Source organism: Lontra canadensis, unplaced genomic scaffold (assembly GCF_010015895.1).
Source record: "Lontra canadensis isolate GAN:19392208 unplaced genomic scaffold, GSC_riverotter_1.0 scaffold51, whole genome shotgun sequence".
Taxonomy (NCBI): domain Eukaryota; kingdom Metazoa; phylum Chordata; class Mammalia; order Carnivora; family Mustelidae; genus Lontra; species Lontra canadensis.
In genome coordinates, this window is record NW_022631045.1 from 4,760,297 (window position 1) to 4,779,264 (window position 18,968).

At 37.3% G+C, this 18,968-nt stretch overlaps 1 protein-coding gene across 4 annotated transcripts in view; it reads left to right on the forward strand.

Annotated features, from left to right (window-relative positions):
* NAA16 (N-alpha-acetyltransferase 16, NatA auxiliary subunit) overlaps positions 1-18,339 on the forward strand; it is a 64,269-nt gene extending 45,930 nt beyond the window's left edge. For all 4 annotated transcript variants that reach the window (XM_032873937.1, XM_032873938.1, XM_032873939.1 and 1 more), the window contains 8 exons: positions 3,243-3,371; positions 8,468-8,681; positions 9,719-9,912; positions 11,114-11,222; positions 11,635-11,733; positions 12,060-12,203; positions 15,597-15,694; positions 16,945-18,339. In XM_032873937.1, the coding sequence (XP_032729828.1) occupies positions 3,243-3,371; positions 8,468-8,681; positions 9,719-9,912; positions 11,114-11,222; positions 11,635-11,733; positions 12,060-12,203; positions 15,597-15,694; positions 16,945-17,142 (1,185 nt within the window). In that variant the 3' untranslated portion in view covers positions 17,143-18,339. The remainder of the gene's footprint in view (positions 1-3,242; positions 3,372-8,467; positions 8,682-9,718; positions 9,913-11,113; positions 11,223-11,634; positions 11,734-12,059; positions 12,204-15,596; positions 15,695-16,944) is intronic.
* The last annotated feature ends 629 nt before the right edge of the window (positions 18,340-18,968 follow it).

Here is an 18,968-nt window from a genome sequence, read left to right on the forward strand (position 1 = left end):
ACACACACACTAAACCTCATAAGCAAAAGACAAGACAAGAGAAACATGGGCAACGGATGCGAATAGTTAGTTCACAGAAGTGGAAAGTGGAACGGCCAGAAAAGATGCTTTCATTAGTAATCAGGGAAATAATAAGATCTCGTTTTGTACTATCTAAGTCTGGTGTTTGTAGGTATTGGTAAATAATCTGTCATATATACAGATATATATATACACAGATATACACATATATCACATATATGAAATGTATGTTAGTAAGAGACAAATGGTGTACAGGTAGTAGCCTTTCACGAAAATTTAAATGTGTGATATATGTGAGTGTGTATGTATGTATGTTTATCTCACACATTTAAATTTTCGTGAAAGGCTACCACCTAGAGACCATTTGTTGTCTCTCACTCATCATAAAAATGGCTTTTTCATCTGAACCTTCCTGAATTCCACTTTCTCATATTTAGAGTAATGCAAATAATTTGTGTACCATTTGTAAGGGGAAATAGAAAGTGGCTTTAACAATTATTAAGCCCTGAGCTAAGTACTTTATATACATAATCTCACTTAATCCTACCAGTCCTCTGATAGCATTACTCCCATGTTATAGTCAAGAAAATATTTAGAGTGATCAGGTACTGTGACAGCTGGAGATCACCCAGCTAGTCATTCATTTTGGAGGCAGGATTCTAGCTTAGGGGGTCTCTGACACTAAAACTAAAACACATGTTTTAGAATTGTAATAGGAGCAGAAACTGCAGTGACTAATGTTTCCGAAATTCACACGCTGCGGGATCAACAGATGCAAAATGGTAGGTATATTGTCAGGGGGAAAGCATTAGCAAGAACGCTTGCTAACAGGTAAGGAGAAGGAAAAATAAAATAAGGAAACTCATGATAATGTTTATGTTCACGTAGCACTGAACCATTTGTCTGGCATTTGGCAACAAAGTGGTCGAGACTCTGAAGGGTCACGTAGTACATAGTGCTGGAGCTCAGACTCTTCCATGCCCTTCGCAGTGCAGCACAGTTTTGGAGATGGCAAGATGGTACAAGAATAGATGTAAAGGCAGCAGTGTTTGTGCAGGAGACAATCCCCTGAAAGGCCAGAGCAGGGATAAGAAGGAAAGTGCCAGTAAAACGAGTATACACAACATTTTTTTTTTTTTAAAGGAAGTTAGGTTTTATTTATTTATTTGACAGAGAGAGAGAGAGAGAGCACAAGCAGGCAGAGCAGCAGGCAGAGGGAGAAACAGGCTCCCTGCTGAGCAGGGAGCCCGATGCGGGGCTTGATCCCAGGACTCCGGGATTATGATCCAGGCCGAGGCAGATGCTTAACGACTGAGCCACCCAGGTCCCCCTGTACAAAACTTCTTAAGTTGAGTAAGTCCGGTGATATTATTATTTTTTTTTTTAAGATTTTACTTATTTATTTGAGAGAGAGAACTCGAGAAGGGGAAGGTCAGAGGGAGACCAGATTCCCTACTGAGCAGGGAGCCCAATGCAGGTCTCGATCCCAGGACTCTGGGATCATGACCTGAGCCGAAGGCAGTCGCTTAACCACCTGAGCCACCCAGGCACCCCAAGTGCAGTGGTTTTAAAAACCAACATGCACATGTGCACACCCAGCCAGTCAGCCAAGATGTGTCTGAAAAGGCACCACAGAATGTGGAAGAACGGGAAGGGCTGGCTGGTTGAGGAGAGGAGTCCCCGAAATCTGTGGTCCAGCTGGCTTGTCAGACTTGCATCTGGTCATCCACACTTGACAAGTTTTCCTGTCGGTCGGAGAGCTGCTTCTGTTTGGCCACTCTTGTTCTTTGGCCAGGCATGTCCATAATGGTGGTAGACAGCCCACTGGACCAGGGAGGAAGACTGCTAACCTTTGAAAGGCACTTTATGTGTGATGATAAGTGATTCTAGCTGATGCTAATAAGTCAGTGAAGTGGCACATTTCCTTCTTGCAGAATTTTCACTGTTTTTTAGAGTTTTTGTATAGAGTTGTTGATGCAACTGGACAGTTCTAGTTAGTAAAGATTTTCAAATGAAAGAGAATGTAGATTTCTTACAAAAATATGTAATTATCAAAAAATGGAAAATAAATACAACCATAAGGAAGAAATAGCATATACCTATAATTCCATTCACTGAGAGATAACCAGTTGTTTTTTTTTAAGATTTTATTTATTTATTTGACAGAGATCACAGATAGGCAGAGAGGCGGGCGGGGGTGGGGGAGACACATGCTCCCTGCTGAGCAGAGTTCCTGATGTGGGGCTTGATCCCAGGACCCTGAGATCATGGCCTGAGCCGAAGGCAGAGGCTTAACCCACTGAGCCACCCAGGTGTCCCGAGATAACCAGTTTTTATACTTTTAATGAAAATGTTGAAAATTGAGCTAGTCACCCAAAAATGAGTGTGAAAAAGAACTGAAGGCTGAAGTTATTTATGTATGTATACCTTTACCATCTTCCGTGGTGGGTCACATAAAATATATTTGAAATAACTCCTCTAAATTGTGACAAAGCTTCAGTGTCCCTCCATTGAAAGTCGGTGCTTTAAGTCTTACAAACTCTGCTCAGAATTCTCATTGAACCCAAGTTAACAACTGTTCTTCCCAAATACCATTATTTGGTTTTGTCAGCCCACTGCAGATGAGAGGAGTTGGCAAGGAACAGGAAACAGACACATGGACATGAAGAAAGTATCAACCAGTGGCCTAAGATGAAGGGAGGAGCCTGGGAACCTGGAAAGCAGGCTTAGAACTATTCCTAACAGATTGAGCAATAATGGGTGTACATCAATCATAGTGACCCTGAGCCAACAGGGAGAGGTTAAACAGCGTTTGCTTAAAAAGAAGAAGATAGGCAGTGCTTCATAGGATTCCTGTCTTAAATGGTTCATTCATTCATTAAGGAGGCTTCCCCCTCCACACGGGGCTTGAGCTCACAATCCTGCGCTATCAAGAGTCAAGACACTTCACCAGCTGAGCCACCAGGCGGCCCTGTGGTGTTCAAAACAGCTTCACCAGTTTGGTGCCTTTCCCGGGTAGAGTGTTGAATGCCCCGACAGAGCTGGGTAAATAAGACATGTGATTTTGAATCAGCAGAATTTGGAAGCACCTTGAGATAGTTGTTTATTGCTATTTATTGTCATAGTAATACTTGTAGCCATCGTTGTAAAAGAGAAAATGAGGTTTTTATAGGATCTCTTTTATTGTTTGCTTCCTATATTTGTGAATGCTTCCCTTGCAGGAAGGAACATCTGCCATGGAAAATCTAAATGAAATGCAGTGTATGTGGTTTCAGACCGAATGCATTTCAGCTTACCAGCGTTTGGGGAGGTACGGGGATGCCTTGAAAAAATGCCACGAAATAGAAAGGGTAAGTTGTAGAATTTTGACTCTGTTTTTCTCCTGTAAGGTGATGAAAAAAGCAGGTTGATTTCTACATGGGATCCTCTACCTGTTCTGACTACTTTGGAAACTTCATTGTGGAAAGAAATCTGGAGGGTTAGCCTTTCAGACATTCAGAAGTTGTGAACAGATGTCTGCTTTTTTGATCCTCAATTGGTTATGATTGTGACGTGTCTACATAATTTGGTCTGTGGGAAGAAGGAAAAGACTGATCTATCAAGCCATTATTGCTATTATTAACATACATTCAGAATTTCTATTTCATAATCAGGCCATTGTTTGATTTCATCACTCGCCCAGCAGGACACACAAGCTGATGGCCACCTCTTTCCCCTTTACGTCAGGATCTGCTCTGTAGTCAGCCTCTCTCCAGTTTGTCTTCCCAGGATACTGTTCTCTGTGAACAGCAGTCTGCGGCTGGTTTGCAGGCTTATTGTATTACTTGCTTTTAGGATTATGTGTGATGTGCCTTAGCGAGGGGACTTTTCTTTTCCTTTGTGTGAATTTTGTTTTCCTGTTCTTTGTCATCTCTGAAGCACTCTCCTTCCAAATGGACAACAGGAGGAAAAGAGCCACAAAAGCGCGCCTGAGGCAGTCCTCAGCAGCCCTCAGTTGGGGGCTCATTCGGCACCCCCCTGCTCCCATGCTGACGCAGTATAAAGCCACAGGCGGCGTAGTCAGGTGAGCCTGCTGTCTGCACTGGGCAGTCACTTTGGCCGTTTTCCCGTGTGAAACTTCTGAGGTGACCCAGAAGAAAGAAATTTGCACATCCTCAGGATCATTATAATCATATCTCCAGCTTCAGCCCCAGTCCTAACATTAATGACTACTTATTTCTTTGTGATATTTATTGAGGATTGTTAGAATATGATGACTAGCAGTTCCATTACTAAGTTTCATTTAGATTATTCTCTCCCTTGAATTTATAGTGATGTTGGCTGAGGAACATGAAATAAAATTCTATAATGTCAGATCAGCTATATATAGTTCAAGAAATATGATTTGACTGGTAGAAAGCATTTTTGAAGAAAAAAGATTACAGGAAATCACTGGCTATCAGAGATTAAAATATGGCAGACATTGTCACCCTCTGTTCATGTTACATAATTATTGCTAGAAACTTTACTGTTTTGATTTTGGATTTGTTAGTCCTTGAGGACAGAAAGAATTAGACACAGATTTTAAAAAAGAGTGGGACGGGGGCGGTGCCTGAGTGGCTCAGTCAGTTAAGCGTCTGCCTTTGGCTCAGGTCATGATCCCAGGGTCCTGGGATCCAGTCCTGTATTAGGCTCCTTGCACCGCGGGGAGCCTGCTTTTCCCTCTGGCTCTGCCCCTTCCTGCTGCTTGTTCTCTCTCTCTCTTCATGCTTGCTGTCTCTCAAATAAATAAATGATATCTTAAGAAAAAAAAAACCTATTTGTAGACCACTTGTAAGCTAGTCTTTTATAGTAAAAGTAAGACTTAACTCTTCTAGTGGTTGTATGTTGAAGTGTGAATGCTTAGTACAAATAGGGAGATTAAATATTTATTGACTGATTAATGCTAAAATTCATTTCTAATAAAATTAACATAATCTAAAATAATTCTTAATGATATGTTTTGTGAAGATTTAAGAGTAATTGCAGAATTTACAGATTTATTATAAGTATCTGCATAATTGCTTTTGTGCCTGGATTTTAACTATTTTTGTAAAGAAATGAGCACCTTTCAAAAATACAACTTTGCAGTTTACCTTCACCTTCAATGAATACAGTAGAAGCTCAAATAAGGGCTAGGCCTTTCTTTTGCCTTCAAAAATTCATTCAAGAATTCTCTCTTCAAGGTTAGTTTCAGCTATGACACATATTGCTGTTAGCTTTTAGTAATTGGATTTAAAATGTTAGAATTCTGGAATGGTCCAGTGTAATACTTTCTATGCTTTCATCTTGCCACCCTCAAAGGATTTTAGGATTATATGTAACAGTTATAAAGTCCAGCCCAATCTGTTTAGAACTTGAGTTTTATTAAAAACAAAAACAACCATCTTCAGAATATTGGATATAAACTTGTGTTCAGAATAACTTTAAACTATTTTCTTTAAAGAATTCCTTTCTTTTCCTATTTTTCCAGGTGATCAGTTTCTCATTATTTTAGTCTGCTTTATATCTGAAACACAGCAGTAATACATATTTCTAAAACTTTATGATAAGATCTAGGATTTCCAATAGATCAGAGCCATATGCAGTTCATAACTTGATCTTCTAGCGCATCTTAATCCTGATCCAGTTGACGCCTGCTTTATAATGACAGATTTTCTATAAAGGGCACAGAGTCACGTATTATGCTATTTGGTCTGGTTATTATTTTTTGAGTCAGAGGTTTTTGTTGCCTTTCTGTATGTGAGCTTTTGTTGGTTTCCTCCAGGAACTATGAGAAGTAATGGAGTGGGAGAATCTGGGTGAGAAGAGAGGGACTAGTAGGGAATTCTTAAAGGAAACCACACTCTTAAGCTGTCACTAGCATTTCTCAGTTCTTCGCTGACTTGACTTAACGTTGATTCCAGCCTAATTTTGACAAGTTAAGCAATTCCTACCAACATTATCTTCCCCCGGCCCCAAAAGAACTAGTAGTTTATAATGAGAATATTGAGTTAAAAGCCTGAGCTGTATGTTAAAATTTGGGTACCTAGTTTCTGCAGGAAGCTGGTAGGTGACCATACTGTGTTTTTGTTTAGCTAAAGTATGGGGAGACTAACTTCACCTGTTTGTGTCAGCTAGTAGATTTTTATGTTTTATAAATCTGGAGACTTAAATCACCTCAAGGTAGTGTTAGGGAGATCTTTGTGGTGATGGACTAGTTCTGTGTCTTGATTGTGGTCGTATTTACATAAATTTACACATGTGATAAAATCATATGGAACTATATACCCAGATTGTTCCGATGTCAGTTTTTTTATTTTGTTCTCATACTGTCGTTGCGTAGAATATAACTTCTGGGGGGACACTGAGAGAAGAGTGTACAGGATATCTCTATGCTAACTTTGTAACTTCCTCTGAATCCATAATTATTCTAAAATAAAGAATTTTTTAAAAAGAAAATCAAGCTAAGATTATTTAGTTGTTTATAAGTAGGATTCTGCAATATAGCATTTCTTCCCAAAGCAAAATTATTTTGTTAGTATCCTACTTTTCCTAATGTACTCTAGCCTTATGCTGTCCAGCACTGTTAGCTTACTATAGAGTGACCAACATCCTGGTTTGCCTGGGGCAGAGCAGGTTCTTAAGACACAGGGCTTTCATTGGAAAAACCAAGAAAGCCCCAGATGAGCTGGGATAAGTTGGTTACCCTATGTATGGAAGACTAACTGGAGAGAGGCAGCCTGTGGGCTGTTAACTGGTAAAGAGGCGGCTTAAATGTTTGTGGTTCCCTACGGCTCCCTCTAAGACTTGACTCAGACTGTGTCTACTAAAGCTGCTAGAGTATCTCTGGAAACTTGCATCTGCCTTTTTACACATAAATGTTTCTCAACTTTAAAATAAAGTCCTGTAATCTTATAGATGTCATCATCTCATTTTGTATTCCTTGATTATCGGCACTGCCATTTTTCCTGAGTTGTATTGGATTTTAAGATCTTATGGTGCTAGAATAACTTGATTTACGTTAACCACGAAGATAATTTTGTGGGTTTTTTTTAAAAGCATTTATGAAATATGTAACCCTTTGATTAAAAAAAAAAAACAGGTTCATGTTAATTCTTATGAGTTGGTTTGTCTTATTGATGAGAGGAATGCAGTTTTCAAACATAACCTGTTAAAGCATGATTCCTAAAGTTATCAACTAATGTTAAATGTTCATTTTTTCCCCCTCTACACTGTGTACTCTTATTCTTTTTATCTTAGAATTCTTCCCTTAAAATCTCAGGTACTTAAAGTAATTCTGTGTGTAGAGTATTTCTAATCACCAGCACAACTAAAATTATGAAATGTGGACAATTACTAATGTGTCTTCTGCACAGTGAGTTACTTTGGCCCCCAGGACAGAGGGCAGATGAAGTAGGAGAAGAGCTTAATCTGGTTTTGCGTATTGAATTATTCGTTTTTCTTTGTATTTTTAGAGAAGCTAAAATAGGGGAGAAGGAAGAAGATAGAGGTAGAGGTGCACATAGGAAAGAAAATAAAAGTTTACATTGTTTTGAAGTAGTGATGTTGTCTTCTTGCCATGTAAGGAATTAGCTTTTTAACTTCTGGGGCCATGGACCCTTTGAGAATTGAATGAAAGCTTTGAACTCTCTCCTTGGGAAAATGTTGTTATGCTCATTTATACACAGACTACATATTAAGAACCATTGCTAAAATGGAATGTTGGTAGATTAGTGGGAGTTTATTGAATGAGAAAAAATCATAAGGCTCTGTGTCCAGTAAAATTTAAAATATCTTAATTTGATTCCTTAACAACTTCGTGAAATTGGCTGTATACATTTCTTTATTCCTAATGGAGATTAAATATTTGAGGCTGTAGGAAATTAAGAGGTCACACATGCCTGGTAAGCAGCTTCTCTCTTGAGTTGGCAAAAATTATCCTTATTGAATGTTTTGCCCTATGCCAGACCGTGGGGATAGAGATGACAGGGCTTACCCTCAAAGAACTTACAAGTTGAGTAGAATAGTCTGATTTGTAAACATTTAATATGAACCTATATATATTTGACCTTCATTCAGAGCTCTGTTTAACTTTGTCATGTTGATTTTGGGAGAATACTAAGGAGAAATATTTCCTTAGAGCAAAAAATTAATATATACTGATTTCAGTTTAAAAAAATCTGATCTAACTTATTACACAGACATTGAATATCATCACAAAACATGATTTATAAGGAATGGCCAAGGATTGTTATAACAGAAACTTCAGTTGAATACAAAGAAGAGTTTGATGTCCTTTGTAGTGTTAAGAACTGCCCAGTAGAGAGGGCAACTAAGTGGAATTGTGACTGCTTACACTGTATTTGGGCTTTTTATGATTTTCTTTTTAAAAATAGACATTGTTGACATATATGTAAGGAATAATTTTGTGGGTTTTTTTTTAAAGCATTTTTTTGAGATAACCGATGATCAATTTGACTTCCATACATACTGCATGAGAAAGATGACCCTTCGTGCCTATGTTGACCTTTTGAGATTAGAAGATATACTCAGAAGACATGCTTTCTATTTCAAGGCTGCCAGATCAGCGATTGAAATATACTTGAAATTGTATGATAACCCCTTAACCAATGAGAGCAAACAACAAGAAATAAATTCAGGTAACTGGAAAGGAACTTGTGTTAAAAGGATTGAAAAGAAAACTACATTTCAGAATGTCATTAGCATTAACAACATTATAGAAAAGCAGGTTGTCAGATGGATGTGAAGACGAAATCAGGTCACTTATATGCTAAAAAAACGGTGGGTGGGGAGAGGGAGGTGCTTGGAAGAAGTCAGTGGGATCCTATTCTGTAGCTGATACTGATAAATAGCCCTAATGGATGACTTGTAATCTTATTTATTTATTTTTTTTATTATTAAAGACTTTTTTTTTTTAAGTAATCTCTACATCCAACATGGGGCTCAAACTCACAACCCCGAGATCAAGAGTACCACATTCTACCAACTGAGCCAGCCAAGCTCCCCACAATCATTTTTTATTTTTATCTTCAATAAGGCCAATTGGGAAAAACAGAAATGTCTGGGTTCTTTTTCTTTCTTTCTTTCCTTTTTAGTAGCTTTGAGCCCTTTTGGGAAATACACATATTCTTACAACTTTTGCTGCCTAGTTGATTGAAAATAATAGTGCCCATGAGAAGACATGTACAGCTTTTTATTCACTAAAATGTTAGTGTCTATAGGTATTTGAGAGATAGTAGCATGGAGGCAAATTTCTGAACAGATCACAAGTATGTGTAAATGTCTGACTTACCCTTGATATATTCCAAGAGGATCAGTGTCATCACACCCCTGTACACAGATTGGGACTTGAGGGTCAGCAAGATGAAGTGATTTGCCTAAAGTCATGTATTGTGTGCAAGGCGGAACTGGGCCAAAATTGATTAGTTTTGTTTTATTATTAATTTATTTTTTTAATTGATTAAATTTAGTCACAGTATTTGCCGGTTGCCTTCTGTGTGCTGGTGTGTGTTCTGGGCTGTGGGAATATACTTTCTAAAAAACCTCTGTGTCCTTGCCTTTTCCCCCTTTCCCCTCTTAAAGCTATATTGCTTTAATGCAGTACTGTGTATTGCAGAAGAATGTGAGGTAAATGGAAACCTTGATTTAGAATTTGTGTTCACTTGGATATTTATAGAAAACCTGTCAGCCAAAGAATTGAAGAAAATGCTCAGCAAGCAAAGAAGAGCTCAGAAAAAGGCTAAACTGGAAGAAGAGAGAAAGCATGCAGAACGGGAACGTCAACAAAAAAATCAAAAGAAAAAAAGGGATGAAGAAGAAGAAGAAGCCAGTGGTCTCAAAGAAGAACTTATACCTGAAAAGTTAGAAAGGGTGAGATGAAATTTACTGTGTTTCTTTGTAGGATTTACGTTATTTGGTTCTGTTCTGGTCATGAACATGTTTTAATTAAATCTAGAGATCAGAGCTGTTTTGCAATATTTCAAGGTCATTATGATAGTAGTCAATTATTTTTGAGTGATAATATGCAAATTTTGGTTAATGCAAATAATACATAGAATTGTAGTTGTGGTGGGCAGCACAGTGGTCCTTGAAATCCAGCCACATTCCAAATCCTGGAATTTGTAAATATGTTGCATTACATGGCAATGGGAAATTAATGTGGCAGATGGCCTTAAAATAAGGAAGTTAGCCTGAATGATCTGGGTGAGCCCAGGAGAATCACAGTGCGTCTTCAAAGGAGAGGGGGTTGAAGTAGCTGAGGAGGACTCAGTCCTCTGGTACCTGGTTCTGAAGAGGGAATGAGGGAGCGGCAAACGGAGATTGTGGGCAACCTTGAGAAGGCAAAAAGGGCATTGAAACACACTCTCTCCCTTAGAGCCTCTGAAAGGGACATGGTCCTGCTGACTTCTTGATTTTTGAGCCTGGCACGACCCATGTTGGACTTTAGACCTACAGAACTGCCAAGATAATAACTCTGTGTTGCTTTATTGACACTAAATTTTTGGTAATTTGTTAGAGCAGCCAATTATCTGTTACATCTGGAAACATTTTGTATATCTTGATAGGTTTTAGTTACAAAGATAAAGCACTTCATCTCTGGGATTTTCTCAAAGTGTCCATAGTTATTTGGGGATCATATTTAGGGAAATATTTAACTTTCAGGTTTATTTACTGTGGAATCTAGTATAAGGATTTTAAACTGGTGATTTTTTTCTATTTACACAATGCAATTGTATTTGTCTCCTTACTTTGAATGTTTCAAGATTAAGGGCTATCAGTAGTTGGTGCCCCATCTCCTAAGCCTGTGGAATAATTTCCTGGACATTTTGGAGTTTTATGAGATTATATTGATTTTATAATAAAAAAAACAATAGAGCTATTTTCATTTTGAAATTATTGACTATTCTGAATTTGTTTACAGATGATAGTTTTAAAATGTTTTCTTGCTTATTTGGTCATATAAAGAGAACTGTAAATTACTTTGGATATGTATTAATATGAGATTTGGGGAGAAATTTAACTTGTGTAGCTGTTTTTAAATGTAGTAATTTTCCTTTCTGTTTCAAAATAGATAGAAAATCCATTAGAAGAAGCTGTCAAGTTCCTTATACCTCTTAAGAACCTTGTTGCTGATAACATTGACACTCATCTGTTAGCATTTGAAATATATTTTAGAAAAGGTAATCATTTGAATTCAGTTGTTAATCCTTATTCATATTCAGTGTGATCTTTATCAGTTAGATCATTAGAGTTCCATTTCAGCCTTCCACAAAGGCTCCTGATCCCTTTTTCCTTTGCTACCCAAAACTTTACAGGGCAATCAGAATATTATGATCAAATCCATTTTGAGAATAGTTTGAACAGTCATACAAATTGTTTACCTGAAGCATTCAATTCTACATGATTTCAAGCTTTTCTTTAGAAAATAAAAATTGTCTTTGATAACCAAAATCAGCTGTGAATTTTGCTTATGAATGTTACAGGAAAGGTATCATTTTGTCACTGGAATTTAAGTGAGGCTAAAATAAAGTGACTAAAACAGCATACATAAATATTCGTGCTGTTACTTTTATATTTTCTTTTCTGACACAGGGAAGTTTCTGTTAATGCTGCAGTCTGTCAAACGAGCTTTTGCCATCAACAGTAATCACCCATGGTTACATGAATGTTTAATTAAATTTTCTAAGTCTGGTAAGTATAAAAAGGTAATGTTAATGTAAAAGCGAATATGACAGTTCAGCAGCCTTCTGTTAAGATGGACATTAAAAAGATTTGCAATAATATAAAGCAAAAAAAGATAATATTTGTAGTGCATCTATAAATTAAACATACTAGTAAGGATATGCTAAAAATTAGTACATTTTTAAGCTAGAATATATTTATATTCCAAAGGAGCAATATTTTACTATGTAAAATGTATCAAGCTTAATAGTAAATGTAAATGTCTTTAAAAATGCTGATTTTGTTTCAGAGAACAGATGAAAAAATTTTTAATTCCAAATATTTTGTTTTTATAGTGTCTAATCATAGTAATCTTCCAGACATTGTGAGTAAAGTTCTATCTCAAGAAATGCAGAAAATATTTGTCAACAAAGATTTGGAAAGTTTTAATGAGGATTTTCTCAAACACAATGCTACCTCTCTTCAGCATCTGCTTTCAGGTCAGTGTCTGACTCCTCGGGTTAAAACATTCATGGAAGAGGTTAGAATGTGATGAAAGTGAAAGTTTGTAAAGATGTTCAGCCTTATAAATTATCATAGAAAAAGAAATTAACACAATATCATTTTTGATCTTTCAAAATAAGAAAGGTTTTTTTGTTGTTGGTTTGGAAAAAGGAGATGAAAATATGGTAAAGACATGGTGAATAAGCACTCGGTATTTTGCTTCTGAAAGTTTAAAGTGGCCGAGCCGTTTAGGAAAGCAGTCTGTCATTCTGAGTAAGAGCTTCACATTGGGGTGCCTGGGGGGCTCAGTCGTTTGAGTGTCTGACTCTTACTTTCAGCTCGTTATGATCTCAGGGTCCTGGTGTTAGGTCCATGATCAAAGGAGCGAGACTGATACAAAGCGAAGGTCAAGCAAAGCTTTATTTTGCGCCAAGCATGGAGAATCAAACCAACCGTTCAGGGCCGCCTCTTACAGAGAGAGCAAGCGACTCCCAGCCTCACAGACTCTTTTATAGAGCGAAGGCCATGTGGTTGAGCCTGGCCACACACAGGTGGCCAATGAGATTGCAACACACAGAGAAAGCTGCACAGTCATGCTAGGTCACACACGGGTGGCCAGTTGAATTACAATTCACCCCATAGTAGCTATTTGAACTAGCCTATCACCTTGGTCAGAATGGGCGCCCAAAAGGCGGGGCCCACACTCCTTTGTAGCTAGGGAGACAGTATGCGCGCTCTACTGATTGGATGTCTCCACCTGGCCTGACCCGCCCTTGTATTTGGGCTCTGTTATCAGGGACTGGTCGACCACTTTCTACTGGTTTCCCGGACTTGCTTTTAAGTAAGTTCCCCGTTGGGGGAGGCGGGTAGGGTCAGTCGAAGTTTTACTGCATAAACAACAAAATCGCTGTTTAACCGAGATGAAATCGCTCTGGCTAAATAGGCCCTTAACGCTGGATTGAGTCCAACATGGGGTTGTGTGCTGAGCGGGAAGCTGCTTGAGTCTCTCCACTGCCCCTTCGTGTGTGTGCACTCAAATAAATTAATCTTTTTTTTTAAGATTTTATTTATTTATTTGACAGACAGATCACAAGTAGGCAGAGAGGCAGGCAGAGAGAGGGGGAAGCAGGCTCCCTGCTGAGCAGAGAGCCCGATGCGGGGCTTGATCCCAGGACCCTGAGATCATGACCGGAGCCAAAGGCAGATGCTTTAACCCAATGAGCTACCCAGGTTCCCCTAAATTAAATAAATCTTAAAAAAAAAAAAAAAGAGCTTCACATTATCTGTGATTTCTTGGCTGTGGTCATACTTTTGCAAATAATTTTAAAGAATTAATCCAAAGCAGAGATAGGGCTTTACGTGTGAAGATGGTAACTGAAATGTTGTGTGTAAGTGTAGAGAAAAGAATGGAAACAAATTTAATGTATGTCTAGTATGAGGGGAAATGGTAGTAAGTTTGTAATGAGATAGAAAACCAGGCAGTCCTATAATATTTATTCAAAAAATTTGTAATAACAGCGGTAATTTTGTAATATGTACACAGAATTAACATACAATATACTCTCAACTATGTTTTAAAAAAAAAAAGCCTACATGGGATAAAGGCTAAAAAGAAATACATATGGAAGCTTTAGTTGTTTCCGTTCACATTTTGTGGTTATGAGTGACCTTTTTTTTCTTGTATTTTTATTACTTGATATGTTTTGTATTTTGAGGATTTATTTATATCCTGCCAGTTACAGGAAGGATTATAGGCAGTTTATACAAATTCATAAAACAACAAAATGGCATGGATAGACAAGATGGTAAACTGGACAAAAGATTGTGGAAAAGGCATTGGGGACAGCAAGAAGTGTATAATTATGCTCCTGCAGTAAGCCATATACTTAAATATTTCAACCTAAGTTTTCTTGTTCTAAAGGGAAACTTTTTGATTCGGTGTCTATGGAAAAAAATTATTTCCTATGAAAAATGACAGCTTCTTGGTAGTAAGGACAGATAATTTCTCTTCAAGAATACAAGATAATGAAAGAAAGCATATCTTTATTATTATTATTATTATTATGGGAAATGCCTTCCCAAATATGTGAAATTCTAAGAAAAAGGTAATTTTTGCCACATAAAAATAAAACACCTTGAAGAAAGTCAGAAGGCTGGGGCACCTTTTGTCAAGTAGAGCACGTGACTCTTGATCTCAGGGTTGCGAGCTCAAGCCCTATGTTAGGGGAAGAGATTACTTAATAAATAAAAATTTAGAAGAAAAGTTAAGAGGCCAATTGGAAAAAAAATATTTACAGATATGCAACTAATAAAAAGCTAATAATATATGTAGAGCTCTTATAAATTAACAGTAAACAGTATAAATTGGTAAAAGTCCAAGAGAAAAATGAGCATAGAGTATGGACCAGGAGATATAGAAGATACAGACATGGAGAAAGAGGTTATTAAAATACCTGTTGTCTCCATTGTGAAAGGGAAGGCTTCACGGGTGAACTCTACCAAACATTTAAAGAGGAGTTAATACCTATTCTTCTCAAACTATTCCCCAAAATAGAAGAGGAAGAAAAACTTCCAGATTCATTCTCTGAGGTCAGCCTTATCCTGATACCAAAACCAGATATAGACAGTACAGAAGGAGAACTACAGGCCAGTATCCCTGATGAACATAGGTGCAGAAATCCTCAACAAAATATTAACAAACTGAATCCAACAATTCATTAAAAAATCATTCACCACAATCAAGTGGGATTTCCTCCTGGGTTACAAGGGTTCAGTATTTGCAGATCAATCAGTGTGAAACATCGCATCAATGAGAGAGAAAGGGTAAACACCATATGATCATTTTAGTGGATGCAGAAAAAATACCACCCAGGAATAGGGATAAAAAAAAATCTTTAAGAATTACTTATTTTCTTTGTGAACATGAAAAAGTGTTTTCCTTTTGTCCCTCTGTCACACTTCTCTGTGACGGTAATTTGTTCCTTAGTTGTTTTATTTGAAGGTATCATCTTTAAAAAATGATTTTAGCTACAGGGTAGCCCATATTTATAATTTGAGCTTTAGCATTTCCAGGGGGAGGGGTAGTTGTTAACTCTGGTCTCCTGGTAAGTGTTTGACAACCATCTCTTTTTGACAGAAGCAGCCCTGATTTGCAGCATTTTGCCATAATATAAACACTCCCGTTGTGGCCCTAGTCTGTCAGTAGGATGTCATTGAATTGGGAGTTGGGCGGAGACTTTGCATCTGACTCCTAAGTTCTTCGTAGGAGTCAGGTCCAACCCACTGCTGATTAAATGCTTGGAACCCTATTTGAAGTCACTGGTTGATGTCAGTTGAATCAATTGTAAGATCTTGGAGTTCACTCATTTTGTAGTATCTTGGTATTTCAGGGGCTAAAATGATGTATTTTCTGGACAAGTCAAGGCAAGAGAAAGCAATTGCTATTGCCACTAGATTGGATGAAACTATAAAAGATAAAAATGTAAAGGTAAGATTTTTCAGATTGATTTCTGCAAATTTGTGGATATGGAATGCTCTGACAGAACATGGGTCTTTACAACATAATTCTTGAGTGGGCCTTCAGAGTTGTGTTTGGATTTGGATCTCAGCTCTATCAGTTATGATCTGTGTCACACACATTAGGCAGATTTCCACTTCTTGGCTTCCTCTTCCTCATTTATAAGAGGAGGATGAAAACAGAGGCCTACCTGCGAGATACTGTGGGTTCGACTCCAGACTACTGATGATAAAGTGAATAGCACAACAAAATGAGTTTGGTGAATTTTTTGGTTTCCCAGTGCATATAAAAGTTATGTTTATACTGTACTGTAGTCCGTCAAGTGTGTAATAGTGTTAAGTAAAAAAAAAACAATCTAAATGCCTTAGTTAAAAAAATAGTTTATTACTGAGAAATGCTAACCATCATCTGAGATTTCAGTGAGTTGTAATCACTGATGACAGATCATCATAACAAATATAATAATAGTGACTAAGTTTGAAATATTTGCAAGAATCACCAAAATACGACACAGGGACACAAAGTGAGCAAATACTGTTGGGAAAATGGTGACAGTAGAATTGCAGACACCAGGTTGCCATAGCCTTCAGTTTGTAAGAAACACAGTATCTGCGAGGCACAGTAGCCCTGGCTGTGTCTGTACCACTTACCTGCGTGGTGGGAGGGTTCACCGAAATACTGTCCTGCAAAGGGCTTACTCCCTGCCTGTGCATAGTAAGCCCTCAGGAAATGAGAACTACTGTGGTTAATAAAGGACATTTTCATTGTAGTGATTAGTTTCAGAGAGTCGCTTTTTCAAGCAGTAGAATTTTGCCATTTTTTAAGACTTTGCAGAATTGATTTCTAAAATGTTCCTGTTCTAAACTGAGGGTTGTTGGAGGGGAGGGAGGTGGGGGGATGGGGTTACTGGTAATGGGCCTTGGGGAGGATACATGATATGATGAGCACTAGGTGTTGTGTGCAGCTGATGAATCCCTGAACTCTACCTATGAAACTAATAATACGCCATATGTTAAGTAATTGAATTTAAATTAAAAATAAATAAAATGTTCCTGTTTTGAGGTGATTACTAACTGTGAGTAGCAAGAAGTTATCTTACACTGAGGCCTTGCCAGTTTTCTTTTGCTTAATTAACACCTTGTAACTTTTGGTTATTAAAATGATTAGTAACCCAGCCTTTTTTTCTTAAAAATTATTTTTATTCTCGCCTTTTTAAATAGACTTTACTAAAGGTTTCCGAGGCACTGCTTGATGGCAGCTTTGGGAACTGTAATTCCCAGTATGAAGAATACAGGGTGGCCTGTCACAACCTGCTTCCTTTCACTTCTGCTTTCCTGCCCGGTGCAAACGAAGCTGAGGGTCCCGGTGTGGCACTCAACCATACAGCCAACTATGATGTCTTGGCAAACGAAATCTGAAATCCCATAGAAAGTCGACTCCTTTAAGACTCAGAGCTGAATTCAGATCAGGGCTTCCTTTTCAGGGTATATTTTAATATAGGTATGAAATGAAATAATTGGATAGAATTCGGCAGTAGAGTATTCTGTAAACTTACTTTATCCTTTATCTGACCCTGCCAATTTACATAAACTCTTTTGAAAATTACCTGTTTATACCTGTACAGTTTTCTTAAACTTTCAGATCATCAGCATTGTGATGGGTGCTGTCACTTCTGTATTATGACTATAATTTCTTATCGTGCTCAGTTGTATACAGCCCCACTGTAGTATTTTCTTTAGATCCTGGTTTCAGAATCTGTGTTTTGATCTGTTATTGGTTTGTTGTATTATTGTTTATTTGGTTGCTTTTTGATTAAAGCACATCAGTTTTAAAGTGTAAACTATATTTTGAAAACCACATGAAACTTTTTTTTGGCAACAAAGAGGTTTATTTTTAAATTTATTTCAGTTTGCCCTTTTTTCCACCTTAATTTTTTCATGATTTACCATTTCCTCCTTAATATCCATGAAAATGATACTTTCTGTTGAATAAGGGTACTCCAGTTTTATGTAGATGATTCAGAATGTGGGGACTGGTTTGCCTCTTAATCATAAAAATTCACTGGTAAATTTGTTGCGTATCCCTAGATCAGTCTTTTAAGGACCTATGTGTAAGAATTATGCTATCTTGATTAAGTTGCTTCAGGTGTTAACAAGTAGTTTATATCTAAGTGGTGTGCTTCAAGGGAGCATAATAGGGAAGAATACAAATTATAAGGAAACATTGTTACTCTTATAGCCATGCATTGACTCTTAAATACATTTTTGTATCAGCAAAATGAAAATTTAAACTATTGTTAGTTTAACTATTAAAACATTGTTGAGCAATATTTTTGGGCGGGAGTGTAGGTTTTTGTTTTATCTTGTACAGAAAACAATATTGGAATCATTCAGTATATTTCTTTCAGAACTGTGTAAATATGTCTAATATTAATACATCCCTTTAAGGCAAATATGAATTCAAAAAGGGAGATTTTATTTAGAGAATCCATTCTAATTAAAATTGTTTTCCTTCACTCTAAGCTGTTTAGATTCATAATTGTTAAGAGAAAAAAAACTCACTGTAAAATAATGCCAACCTATATAATGCTGTAATAAATTATTTTGTACACAGTTGCTTATTTGTATTTGTGTTATTATTTCACATAAAATATTTTTGCAAAATGTTTTTTCTTCAAAGGAATAAAAACTTAATCATTTAATTTTTACAAGTTTACAAAAAAGAAAGTTGGTTATTAAAAAATAAACACCTACCAATAAATTCTGGTGCCATAGCAGCTTGGATTCTTTTTAGTGTTTTACTAATTTTTGAACTTGGCAGTCTTTGTCACAAAGTGATCCTGGCAAGCATGTAATTCATTATGTTACTTTCAGCAAGATGCCACTTGCATAAATGATTCCCATTAATCATAATGTGGAAATCACACTGGCAGCAGCAGTGTTTTGTTTTTTATTTTTTCAGTGCCAGTCTTTTAAAAGGCATCTCATTGGGATCACTTGAGAATTTCTGAGAGTTACAGGGTGGATACACTTGAAATGTGAGGAGTTGGGTTCAAGGTGTGGAAGGCAGGATAAAGGGTGAAATCCAGTAGTGTCTGAGTCAGTGGATAGAGGTTGTATCTGTTCTCCTCCCTAACTCCCATCCCACTTTGAATATAAGCATCTTATAAACCTGGTATAGGGGGCACTTGGGTGGCTCAGTGGGTTAAGCCTCTGCCTTCCACTCAGGCCATGATCTCAGGGTC